This window comes from Pelmatolapia mariae, linkage group LG4 (assembly GCF_036321145.2).
Source record: "Pelmatolapia mariae isolate MD_Pm_ZW linkage group LG4, Pm_UMD_F_2, whole genome shotgun sequence".
NCBI lineage: Eukaryota > Metazoa > Chordata > Actinopteri > Cichliformes > Cichlidae > Pelmatolapia > Pelmatolapia mariae.
Window position 1 is genome coordinate 28424852 of NC_086230.1, and position 12461 is coordinate 28437312.

A 12461-nucleotide genomic window follows, 5' to 3' on the forward strand; every position below is an offset into this window, starting at 1 on the left:
TTTGGTGGAGGCTGTTGCTAACACTCTGTCCGGTTTAATCAATTTATCTTAAGAGTGAGAGCAAAATACTAATCAGTTTTCATTCTGTTCTTCAGTCGCTACTGGCTCCTTATCAGCTAACATGCGCTGCATGCTGTCAGATTAATTACATGGCACACAAGCGACAGTCTTGCACCGAATGGACACAATTATGCAGGGATCCTTGACAAAAATGAATGAAAAGTATATATATAAAAAAAAAAAAAGATTCAGCTGCACTTCAAACTGGATTGAATTTTTAAATTTAAGGAAAACTGTTTCAGGATAAACATGTGAGTTATATCATTTTGCTGCTTTGTTCTGCCATGAGCTCAAACAGCCAGCAGATGGCACTATTGTAATTGTAGATATACAGTTTAGCTTCTTTATAAGTTGCTGGGATCTGTTTTTGTTTGTAGGTTGATATCATCATTTTATAACAGTCAATTAGCAGAACTAAACAATTTCTACTTACTGATTAAATTGTATGTGTTGTTTGAGTATAGACTAGTGTGTGTATGCACAATGTTAATGTGGAATGTGTTTCATATAAGTATCTTCAGCACTAATGCCTTTAAAGTCATGGATTCTTAAGCTGGAACAAGTATGCATCTTTGTTCTTTCTGCCCTGTCTGCTAACCCTGCTAATTAACTGCTGACACCTTGGTGTGCTGTTTGTGTCTCTGCATGCTTTTCGTGTGGCATGGGTGCGGCTCGCTGCAGGGGGCGTACTTGGTGCATGGTGAGCAGAAGCGGGAAGGGCCTCTGACAGAGTGTGGTGGGAGCGGCACGCTGCATGACTATCAGACAGACCTGGGAGGGAAGCCCCAGCAGCAGCACCAGCAGCAAGCATACCTGCGCTCCTCTCGTGGCCAGCTACGAGGAGGCAGCGGGCGAGGTCTTTCACGGCAAGACACCTTCGACTCGGAGACCCAGGGCAGCCGGGACTCGGCCTACACCGAGGCCGGCGACTCCTGCATGGACATTGAGACCGACCCCTATGAGGAGCCTGAGCCCTACCGAGGAAGTGGGGGCAGCCGCCTCCACCTGGCGCAGCATCTCGGCCGACAAGCCTCCTGGGAAGACGAAGGTGCCGAGCCGGACCAGGAAAACCGGAACCACCCTCCGATGCCGAGCCAGACGCATCCGCATGGACGTGCCAAGCTGAGGGAGCGTTACTGCCAGGACCCTGTGGACACAGGGGCCAACATGAGCCGCAACAAGAACCAGGATGACTGGGGGAGGGACGTCTACATCCGCTGAACGGTCATCATACCACAGAGCCAAGGAAGCCCCTGGACAGACTGAGGACAGAGGGGATGGAGGGGAAATGCTCTGGTTTTTGGGTTCAACAGGAACTGAAGTGTAGGTTTGGGGCCATGCCGGTCAGGCTAACAAAAAAATCTGTTTACATCCCAGTACAATGTAAAGAAATACATCAACTGCCAGATGCCATTCTCATCAAGTTCTTCTTGTAATTCAGTTTATTTACATTTAGAAAAAATAATATTGGTCTTTTTTGTTTCTTATGTTAATACTGCATGAATATCATGGATTTCTATACTCACAGCACAAGGACAGTAATTGTTACGACTCTGATCTGTATGATTCGATCCTCTCTTCAGTTGTAAAGTGCAAAGGCCGGTAGAGCCGTAGTGCATCACGTCTGTCCTCTGCAGTCTTAAACAGGGTCTAATGTCACGGTTCCCATGTATGTACAGTGTCAGGGTTTCTCTTTACCTTACGCTCACTCAGTGCTTTTGGCTTTCAGGGTTTCCTCCCATACTGATATCCAGAAGTTTTGAGTCTCTCACCTCCACTTTCTTATCACCCAGACCTTAAAAAGTTGGTGGAGAAGTTGCCATATTTTAGCACGTAAATTTATCGATGTTGCTATACTCATGTCAGCGCGATAACAATGAATAATACACTCCAAAGATGTTTACTTCTTCCCTGACCTGGTTCAGTCACCATACCTGACTGTATATGTCTGACCCAGTCCTCCCATTTCTGTTATCCTCTTCTTCATGGGTGCTGAGGGCACCTCCAATTGTTCTCTGGTTTCCAAATGTGGTGCAGATTCAAAGTAGTTGTGTGAACGAAACGTCCTGCCTTAGTCACTCCCACCCCTTATTTCAAGAAAACTCCAATCACAAGTGCCGGAATGTCTCGCCAAGCCATGTCCGCCGCTGCTGCGGTGGGATGTCTTAACTCTTGTTACACTTGTTTTCATACCATATCTCTGTCTCTTTGTGTCTCGTGGCTGCTCCGTCCCAGCTCGTTGCTCATCTCTTTTTTTCTTTGCACCAGCTTCGTCGTCTGTTTTTCAGGGCTAACGGTTATATAAAAAGTACTTGTATGTGTGGTTAATCACTTCGAACTTCCACCCAAACAGCTCGCTTGTCTAATATTAAATACCACTCTCTTCTTACTCCTGATTTCTGACTGAATTAGTGTTGGGTTTTTGTTTTTTTCAGTGAACATTTGCATTATTTTTTAAATCTTCAGTTCTTGTGAGCTAATGAGAGGAGTATAAAGTGGGCAGTGGGGGGGATAGGATCAGCTTTGGTCTTTACACAGTTATCTATAATGGAGAATCCATGAATGTCTTTGGTAGGCTGCTTTGGCCCACCCCTGTCTTCAGTTGAATAAATAAATATTAAATAATGATCAGTAAATAATGTTATTGTTGCGTTATCGCAATTGTTAAAATGATGAAATAACATGTATCATTGGTGCCTGATTGTAGCTACATTTTGCTTTTTCTGCCGTTCATTTTTAATCTGTGGATAAATTCGTATTTTAATTAAAAATCGAATAAGAAAATGCCATTGTGTCATTTCATTGTTGCAGTGAGATGTGGTGAACAAAAACAGCTGTCAAAAATGCTAAATGTCTGTATGTGTGTGTCTGCGTCGTGTTGTTTATTCCACTGAATACGTGCCAAGATATTGTAGTTCCATACAAATCATAGAGTAGATTAGTCTTTCAATAAATTACATGACAATTAGTCAAAATTGATATGAAAAGCAAAAGACAGGCTTGCTGCTTCCATAAGAATTAAGAGGGTAAGTAGCAGCCAGGTACTGCTAATCAAATGCACTTAATTAATTAATCATCAGCACCTCTGTGGAAGCAGATATTTTGATAGTTTGCTGGTCTGGAGCATTCAGGTGGGTGTTAACACAATGCCACAATTTCTCCAGGAATGGATGTCTCAACAAATTCGCCAAATGTCAGAAAAATACCCAAGAGCTACATCTCAAACTTGACAGGCTTCTGTTAGCAATGCTAAATGCTAAAGTGCATCATAGAATAATTAGAATTAGAATTAGAATACAGAAGGGTATGAATTGAAGGGTCGCCATCAGAAAGCCTCTTCTCTCTAAAAAGAACACAGTATCATAGCTTCACAAAGATGAATCTGAACAAGCTACAAGAGTTGTGGAATAATGACCTATGCACAGATGGGACCAATGTGGAGATGTTTACCCATAATGCACACCACCAGTTTAGCACAAAAACATCATAGCAACTGTGAAGCACAGTGGTGGAGGAGGGGGAAACTGTGCTTATTTTGTTTTTGCAGCAACACGACCTGGGCACCAACCATGTAGTCAACCATGACCGCCTCTGTATACGAAAATATTCTGGACACAAATGTGAGGCCATCTGTCTGACAGCTACACGTTGGACCAAACAAGGTCATGCAACAGGATAATAATCCCAAGCGCAACAGCAAATACACAACAGAATGGCTGAAAAGGAAAAGAATTGACTTGTTGAATCAACCTAAGGCCTTTTAAAAGCTGTGCAAAAACAAATCCCTGTAAACCCCAATGAGCAGAAGCAATGCTGTAAAGAAGAGTGGGCCAAAATTTCTCTATAATGATGCAAGAGACTAACAAAGTCATGCTGAAAACAACTACTCTGCATTATTCTTGCTACAGGTAGTTATACAAGCTATTGATTCATCAGGTTGTACTAAGCTTTTTCATATGACTGTGTCTTATTAAAAAAAAAGTCAACACCACCCTGAATGTAGAAACTATCCCATACTTCTGCTGGGTGTAAACCTGCAAAACAATGAGCCAAAAGAATGTTGACAGATTTCCGAGAATAAAAAAAAAACATTTCACTTTGTATTCACAGAAACGTAATCTCCAAAATACTCGTATCAAATTGCAGCACATTTCAAAACACCTGCATTTGCTGTGTGACAAAACAAAATACAGTTATGAAGTGCAGCTGGCTCACTCCAGGATGTGGTTTTTGTCATCGTCGAGCTGATGCTCTGCACAGGACGAACTGTCACAGACCTAAGACACGGTTTCCATCTGTAAGTCGAAATGTGAGACTTACATCAGAGCGTTGCTTAACAGGGTCAAGATGACTGTAATAACAAACTGCTAAAAACTGACAGAACGGGACAGAACAAATACGTAACACATGTTTGCATGTAAAGCTATGTCAAAGGGTAAACTTCCATTATTACAGTTAAAGCAGGATAATTTTAAAGAAAAACACAAAAAGTTATCTGAAGTATCAGTGCTTCAGATTTTGAAGTGTACAAATGTGGAATGACATCTTTCAAAGTGTTTCTGATGACTGTTATCTGATCATCTGTATTAACAATAAGGGCCATATCACGGTTATAAAGTAGAGTTAATTTCAAGTATATACTGTTTGACATGCAAGTTAATTTAAAAAAATCACATCGTAGATACTTTAATGTAGCAAACAGAAATACTGGAGACTGATAAGGTAACATTAAATGCTTAATTATAGTGGAAAAGAAATGTGCAGCAGTAATAATAATAATAATAATGATGATGATGATGATGATGATGATGATGATGAAGATAACAGATACCATAACTTTATTCCTGATGAGAAAGTGTGCTTATGTGATTATTTTTACCTCAATAAACTAAAGAAAATGCCTTTCACCTTCAATATATGTTCATTTACAGAATGAAAACTGGCAATTAATTACACTTAAAACACTTCAAGCTATAAATAAATTATAGGGAAATAAATACAGGTACAATACTTTGGCTGAGGTGAATATAAGTATGCCTCATTACTGAATCTCTTATGGGTTTGAAATTAAGACAAATCTGTCAGATCAGAGGCCCTAATATGCAGAGAGGTCATCAGTGTTGTGATTGTGTAACTGGAGAGTTGAGAGTGGAACTGATATAAAATTGTTTGGACGGTTCAGTGGAAATCCCGGGGAATTCTTTGGTTGAAGCCAGTTTTGCTTTCTGTTGGTTTTTACAGGCCGATAAGTTCCTGCGTTTCTCAGAAAGGAAGGTACACAGTTTTACTTCCCTTTCCATATATAGACCGGACATACGCGTGTCACCGACTGCGTCACTATCCCACTCGTGCCGTCGGTGTGACAGGACCTGTAGGTTGCCTTCAGGGACTATAGATGAGCTCAGATTTTCGATATTTAAGGAGGTAAATAAATTGTCAGCACACATAGAAGCATTTGATGTAAGCTAATATCTCATGATGACGGAAGATGATTTATCTAGGATTTTTTTGGTACTTATTTGGCGTTTTCAAACATATTCTTCCTCAATTTGGAGCACAAGTAGTTTTCTACAGACAAAGAGGTCACAAAGAGGTCACTACACAATGAACGGGGCAAAGAAAGTGATTTGGGAGACATTTCAAATATATTTAAAATATTTGGCCCAAACAAAGCAAAACAAAACAATAAAATCTTAAAGGCCTTAAATTACTTTATTACCCCAAAGTAAATAATTACATGTACAAAGAATCAGAATCAGAAAAACTTTATTAATCTCAAAGGAAATTATGGACAAAGGCGGCTGCTATTTCTATATTTTTTCCACTTTGTAAAAATGAGGGTAGAATAAATACAATTCTATATAGTAGAATATAGAAATGCCAGGGTATATTGTATTACGGCTTGGACAATACTTTCCGTCCAGGGTGACAGGGTACCCCATTTATTTGGTACAGCCCAGTATTTCATTCATTTTCTCAAATACGGAGTCAGCGTCTCACAATTTAATTGGCTCTATATAATAGTGAACACCTCTCTCACACTCGTGCAACAAAAAGATATGTGCTGATCTGTGACAGCATCCCTACTAAAACACAAGCAAGTAAATGTGTGAAAGTACAAAGACGACCTCACATGACCCCAAAACAATCTCAGTCTTCCAGTGATGCTTTTAAGATGTTGGGAAAATCTCATCTGAGCAAAAACTTACAATTATTTAAACAAAAAAAAGAAAGAAAAAACAGCCTACCCACTGGCATCTGTAACATAACCCACACTGTCCCACACAAACTCCAACTTACTTTGTGGATAATCCAGGCCTTGGCAAATCCCTCACCGGCCCACGTTTTGTATTCCCCACAGCACTGAACGCACCATCATTACTATCTACGCTGCTCGTGACTCACTCGGCAAAAAGTGCAGACTTTCTGAGGAGGAAGCGCCGCCCACAAATGGTATGCCGAGGCAGAAACTGATAATAGATCCCGCAGCAGAGTCAGTCTGACAGTCAGCTTCTAATCGATACTGAAGTCTGCTTCCTCTGGATTTCTTTTGTATTCATCGCTCACCTAGCACTCACACCTGTTGAACATGGGATATCTGCTGTCTAAGATGATGGCTGTGTTCGGGGACAAAGGTACATCTGCTTTAATTCTTGTGTTCGTCTTGTTATGCCTGCATTGTTGCTGTTTAAATGAATTATAAAAGCCCGTCGGTGTGTTAAGCTCCTGTGTCGGGTGATATGTGATAATTGTGAAAAACAATTTGACTCTAATGTTTGATCACCTTACTAAAAACTGATTTCCTGACACAGTAAAGTTTCAGTCCTTTCTTATATAAGACACTTGAACAAAGTGTTGGACGTGTTTTACTGCAAGAACAGTCTTTTGATAAGAGATGTGAATCTGTTCAGCACATCACCCTCGTGTACCTGCCTTTTATCTTATCTGTGTGTACATTTATCTCCTGAGGCTGAATTTGCAGTGAGCATGCAAGTTTAACTTGTTTAACTTTCCTACAGAGCACAAAGTCATCATTGTGGGTTTGGATAATGCTGGGAAGACGACCATCCTCTATCAATTGTGAGTGATCTGACTGCTTTCTGAGTCTTTCAGCAGTTTTTTAAAATCTATTCTCACAGTTTAATCTAATTCTAAATGCATCTTTTCCCTTCTTCAAATACATCTAGTCTGACAAAAGAAGCCGTCCACACATCACCAACTATTGGCAGCAACGTCGAGCAGATCACCGTTCGGAAGACTCACTTTTTGGTTTGGGATATCGGAGGACAGGAGAGCCTGCGAGCTAGCTGGTACTCCTACTATGGCAACACGGAGGTATGGCTCACCTACACTCCTCGGATCCTTTCTATCTCTAAAAATCTTTTAAAACACAGTAAATTGTTCATTAAAGTGCATTGGAAGTGATATTGGCAGTTCCCAAAAATGAATACAGAGAAAGTGAAAGCTTTTGAAGTGCTGGCTGCTATTGCACCTGCATCTGTTTTATGACTTTTCCTTTAATCCATTGTTTACAGGTACTGTATCTTTAATAGAGCATTGCTCCGTCTTATGAATCAAGTGTCCCATAAATTGGGTCCTGATAAGAATGACCTTATAACAGGTTTAATAACTATTATTTCCCTTTCAGATCGTCATTCTGGTTGTGGACAGCACTGACCGGGAACGACTGACTGTAACCAAAGAAGAACTTCACCGAATGCTCGCACATGAGGTAGGATCTGTAAAACATAGCGTAGAGACTGACCTTATTAAAACATTTAGGGAAGTTAGGAAACTCTACTTGGTCATAACTATATTAAAGTCCCTTTTAACATATTTGAATACTGCTTACGGATGATAAACAGGTAGAGGAGGGTTAATCATACTTTGCTTTATTGTTTAAATATGAAGTGTTTCGCCTGTTTTCTTTGAGAGCTGCTTTGACGTTCAATCACATTGTTGTTTTGTGAAGCTGCCCTCTTTTGGCATTTGTGTTTTGGTGTTTGACGTTCCCTCCCGCTTTCAGACACACACTGATTGCGTAATAGATGTGAAAGCAGATTACTCACCCATGACATACTGTGATGAGGAACTTTCTTATAATCAGCATGTCTGTGCGTTTCAGTGTTCCGCTGAGGTTGCTGTTTGTTTTTAACAACATCATGTGTTTCCAGTGGAACCCGAGTGCAAACACGGTATCGGTAACCCATTTTTTTTCTTCTTTTTAGGACCTACAGAATGCAGCCATTCTCATCCTGGCCAACAAACAGGACATGAAGGGCTCCCTGACAGCGGCAGAGATCTCCCAGTTCCTCACGCTCAACTCCATCACAACACACTCCTGGCATGTTCAAGCCTGCTGCGCCCTGACAGGAGAGGGGTGAGTCTAACGCACCTCCAGCTCTCAGTATCACCGAGCATGACTCAGCCTTCACAAATATGTGACGTAGTTGACAGAAACATGCCTCTGCATACCACAGCTTCTGTTGAAATAACAACCTTTGAAACGCTTATCAAAATGCTTCTGATCTCTCCCTGCAGTCTACCTGCCAGTCTGGACTGGATGAAGTCACGGGTTGTGGCAAACTAGAAGAAAACAATGGATTAAAAGTCCTGAAACTGAACCAGCCTCTCGGGCACCGCAAAGGCCGCAGTGTCAGGATTATTTACAGTGTTTTGAGCCTGTGACTGTGACATCTGTGACAGAAACTGCCTCGCCACGTCTACAGTGTGACTTACTGACTATGTGACATCCTGAAGAAACCTGCGTTGTGTGGACCTCAGCCTCGGAAACATGACAACAGACAAGCTTCAAAAGCTGTTTGGTCATTTGATTATATTTTAGTAATCTGGAGGTTGTGCACTGAGGGGGGGAAAAGTGCTTACAAAGTGTTAGTTATGTATTGACATAAGTGGCCTGTGTGTAAATGAGAACAATGTTTAGGCAAATTATCCTACCTCACCAGAAGTATCACATTCCACTTTAAACTATCAAAAGTGTCTAAAATGTTATTATTCCATTATTAGAATGGAAAACAATAAGGCAGATTTATTTATAACACTAAGTCGTATATTTTCCTGTTAGTATCTTAATTTTGTCGAGCTGATCCAGTGATTCCACAGACACTTTAAAATAAGACAATCATAATTTCATTTTGACTTCATTCTCATAAATGAAGATTTTTGTTCTTAGTTCTCAAACTACTGATTCATCACAGTTTACCAGCAAACAGTAAGACTATAAAGAAAAAAAAACAAAAGAACATTATGCAGCTGCAGTGGTTTTCCTTCTCAGGATTTCTGCAATGTTGCAAAAGCCTACAAGCCTGCATCTGATGTTAAAATTAAATTTAACGCCAGCAAGTGATTTTAGCTTTATTAAACCTGAATATTTATATTAATTTATTCTTTTTTTTTAAATCCTCTTGGACTATGTACTGTATATGACAGCGATTTCTTGAATGGGAGAAGGCGCTAGCTGCTATGAGTCATAATTTAACAATGTACATACTGTATAGTTTGATTTTTTTAAATAAATGTTATTATTGCTATGTGTGTGTTATTATTTTAATAAGCAATGGGCAGCATGCTAACGCTTGTTTACCTTTGGCTTTCTTTGTCCTTACCATCCTTGTCTCTGTCCCTCCAGCCCTCTGTATACCCTCCTTAAATACATTCATGAATAATGTCTGTGGTCTTCCTGTTTTTGTCCTGCTTGACAGCTTCGTATTGACACCCTTTGTTCTATATAACGTTTTTCTTGTTTATTAAACAATAGCGCCTAAACTACAACGTTACGATAGCACTAACACGACTTCAACAGCAAATGTGGCGTTTTTCACAGTGTTTCACTGGGAAAAGAGAAAATTTGATTTTAGGGGGCATCCGGATTTGAACCGGAGACCTCTTGATCTGCAGTCAAATGCTCTACCACTGAGCTATACCCCCGCACGCTATCACAGGAGGCCCGCTCCTGTTTTAGATACAATAATAATAATCCTATGTTCTTGTTTTGGACATTTCGTTTTTCATAATCACTCGAAAAGCTAAATTGGAGTTGATTTTGACGACAGCCGTGGTATTTAATCGCTAAATAATAGACGGCTTTCTGACCGCTAGAGGGAGAAATGAGCTTACATTTATGGCTGTCACTAACTGGAAGGCGAGAATAAGAACACGCGTCACATTCGTGACAAGAAGCACAAAGGGGGGTAAGTTTGCATATTTATTTAGGCAAAAAGAAAAAGAAAATGAAAAAACAACGAAACTTACACACTTTCATCATCGCGTGGTTTAACATCAGACGGAAAGTTATTAAACATACAACAACAATCCTTCTAGATGCAAACATCATCAGCTGTTTTAACAATGACTCAACATAAATGAAGAAAAAATTGATGTGCAGAAGTGACTTTTTTCTTTTAAAGGTGAGAAGTGAAAACTGTGGTCACCTCAGCACTGTGTGACTATCACCATATCTGAAGACTTTGTGATTTTTGAAAAAGTACCCTTTGTGGCTGAGGAACAACCGGTGTACGTCTTAAGTCACACATGTTTACCTACCGCAGAGTTTGGGATTTTTTCTTTAGACATGAAGCCACAATTTTTCTGTCCTTTTTAAAATTTCAACTGTAAACAGTCATGCTGACAGGAGCATCAAGTCAGGAATGTTTTCCAAGTTCACATTCAATTGCCAAATAACATTTTTCTTAGACTTTTATTCTGATATACCACTTTCAAGTTACTGAAATACACATATGTGCAGGATAAATTTATAGGATAAGGTTGACTTTTTGTCCCCTCACTCTTTGATTTGTTGGACCTCAGCGAAGCCCTCGATACAGCTGATCATGAGACCTTGTGTTGTGGTACCTGGTATTTAACATATACTAAACTGGTTCACTGTGATAGTGTCATACTATCACAAGTAGCTGAGTAAAGTTTTGATCAATCTTTGATTTTTGATGTTCACATCAAGTCTCTGACCTGCTCTTTTTTTATTTTTTCTATTTAAGAAACATTGCTAAACTCCTAAAAAGTTGTTCTCAACAAGTGGACTCACCTGTTCATCTCCTCTTGCTTGGAATGTTGTGATGCCCTGTTTTTCGTGGTTGATGTGTCCTCATTTTGACCTTGCACAAGCTAGTTTTATTGATGCTGCTGTAAAGAACTTTGAGACTGGTTTCTTATTTTGAAAAGCATTATATAAATAAATTTTACTTTCTTCTTAAATCAATTGGCTAAAATAAACACAGATATACAACTAAAAACATATCAGGCCAAACTAAAACTTCCAAAAGGTCACAGGAAATACCTAGAAACATGAAAAGTACCATCAGGACAGAAAACAAGGACTCGAGAACAGGAACTGAAATAGATAGGCAACTGAAAAGAGGAAATGGGAGAGCAGACAAATGCAGCCATCAGAGGGTTTCCAATAACTGACAACAGCAAAATACCATTACGCTGTCGTCAACTTTCCCAGTCCATGTCAATAAAAGTGGAATATTTAATTAATCAAGAAACAATGTGTGATTTAAATGTTCTTTTATGTTTTGGAACAGTGCACACAGTATATATACCAAAAACTATACTAATAATTCAACACAGGTGATACTAATGAAAGCAATGGAGACAAATGCAAAGCAAGGAGAACTGACAAAGAAAGCTGTCATTGACCAGAACACAAAATCCACACCCAAGTGACACAAGCAAATTTACCTGAAGCATTTTGCTACAGCTACTTGAATTACAGCACATGAATAAACTCTTTGATGAACGTTATAGCCTAGGCTGGATCGGGTGACCCTGAGCTATCCTTCAGTCATGCATCTTTATACTCAGGCTGGTGTCAGACTCTCCATGATGCACATACCTTTTCACTCCCAATGCTTTTATTTTGCACTGCTGCACGTCATTAACTTTTGTAGCTGTCCTGTTTGTTATTCCTGGTTTCTCTGTGCTCTTCTTTTCTCTGGTCTCTGTCAATTCACCCCCAACCAGTGCCTGGTTCTGCCAGAGATTTCTTCCTGTTAAAAGGGAGTTCTTCCTTCTCATTGTTGCCAAGTGCTTGCTCATAGGAAATTCTGTAATTGTTAAGATTTTCCCTCTATTATTATTATTATTATTAATAATGCTATTATTAGTATTATTATTACTGAAACCGTTGTTGTGATTTGGCACTATATAAATGAAATGGAATAGAATCTTGCACACTTATTTTCTTTTTTCCAAGGTGATATGTCAAAATGTCTTTTATGAAACATACCCATTGAGCTTGGAAGGTTCCTGTCTGAGGCTTCACTTTAGCTTTAACTGAAAGTCAGAAAAAAAAAACAATAGCAAATTTTTAAAATGCACATGGGTATGTCAGCATTGTTTAAAGAGAGCCTATGAACCCA

At 39.6% G+C, this 12461-nt stretch overlaps 2 protein-coding genes and 1 non-coding gene across 6 annotated transcripts in view; 2 read left to right on the forward strand and 1 right to left on the reverse strand.

Annotated features, from left to right (window-relative positions):
* cacnb1 (calcium channel, voltage-dependent, beta 1 subunit) overlaps positions 1–2802 on the forward strand; it is a 39572-nt gene extending 36770 nt beyond the window's left edge. For all 4 annotated transcript variants that reach the window (XM_063472294.1, XM_063472291.1, XM_063472292.1 and 1 more), the window contains one exon: positions 742–2802. In XM_063472294.1, the coding sequence (XP_063328364.1) occupies positions 742–1281 (540 nt within the window). In that variant the 3' untranslated portion in view covers positions 1282–2802. The remainder of the gene's footprint in view (positions 1–741) is intronic.
* Positions 2803–6523: 3721 nt separating this feature from the next.
* On the forward strand, positions 6524–9533 carry arl5c (ADP-ribosylation factor-like 5C). The gene is made up of 6 exons (XM_063470810.1): positions 6524–6695; positions 7080–7140; positions 7248–7395; positions 7709–7792; positions 8289–8440; positions 8602–9533. Exons 1-6 carry the CDS (start codon positions 6650–6652, stop codon positions 8648–8650), a joined length of 540 nt encoding a protein of 179 aa, XP_063326880.1. The 5' UTR covers positions 6524–6649; the 3' UTR covers positions 8651–9533.
* A 403-nt stretch (positions 9534–9936) lies between these two features.
* Positions 9937–10008, reverse strand: trnac-gca (transfer RNA cysteine (anticodon GCA)). The gene has a single exon. It is a non-coding gene; the product is annotated as a tRNA-Cys (tRNA).
* Between the last annotated feature and the right edge of the window lie 2453 nt (positions 10009–12461).

Bases quoted from the DNA above. Each gene is read 5' to 3' on its own strand.
- arl5c (XM_063470810.1), top strand. From the start codon at position 6,650: ATGGGATATCTGCTGTCTAAGATGATGGCTGTGTTCGGGGACAAAG. The intron at 7,396-7,708 runs GTATGGCTCACC...TTTCCCTTTCAG, and splicing joins CCTACTATGGCAACACGGAG to ATCGTCATTCTGGTTGTGGA. The intron at 8,441-8,601 runs GTGAGTCTAACG...CTCTCCCTGCAG, and splicing joins TGCGCCCTGACAGGAGAGGG to TCTACCTGCCAGTCTGGACT.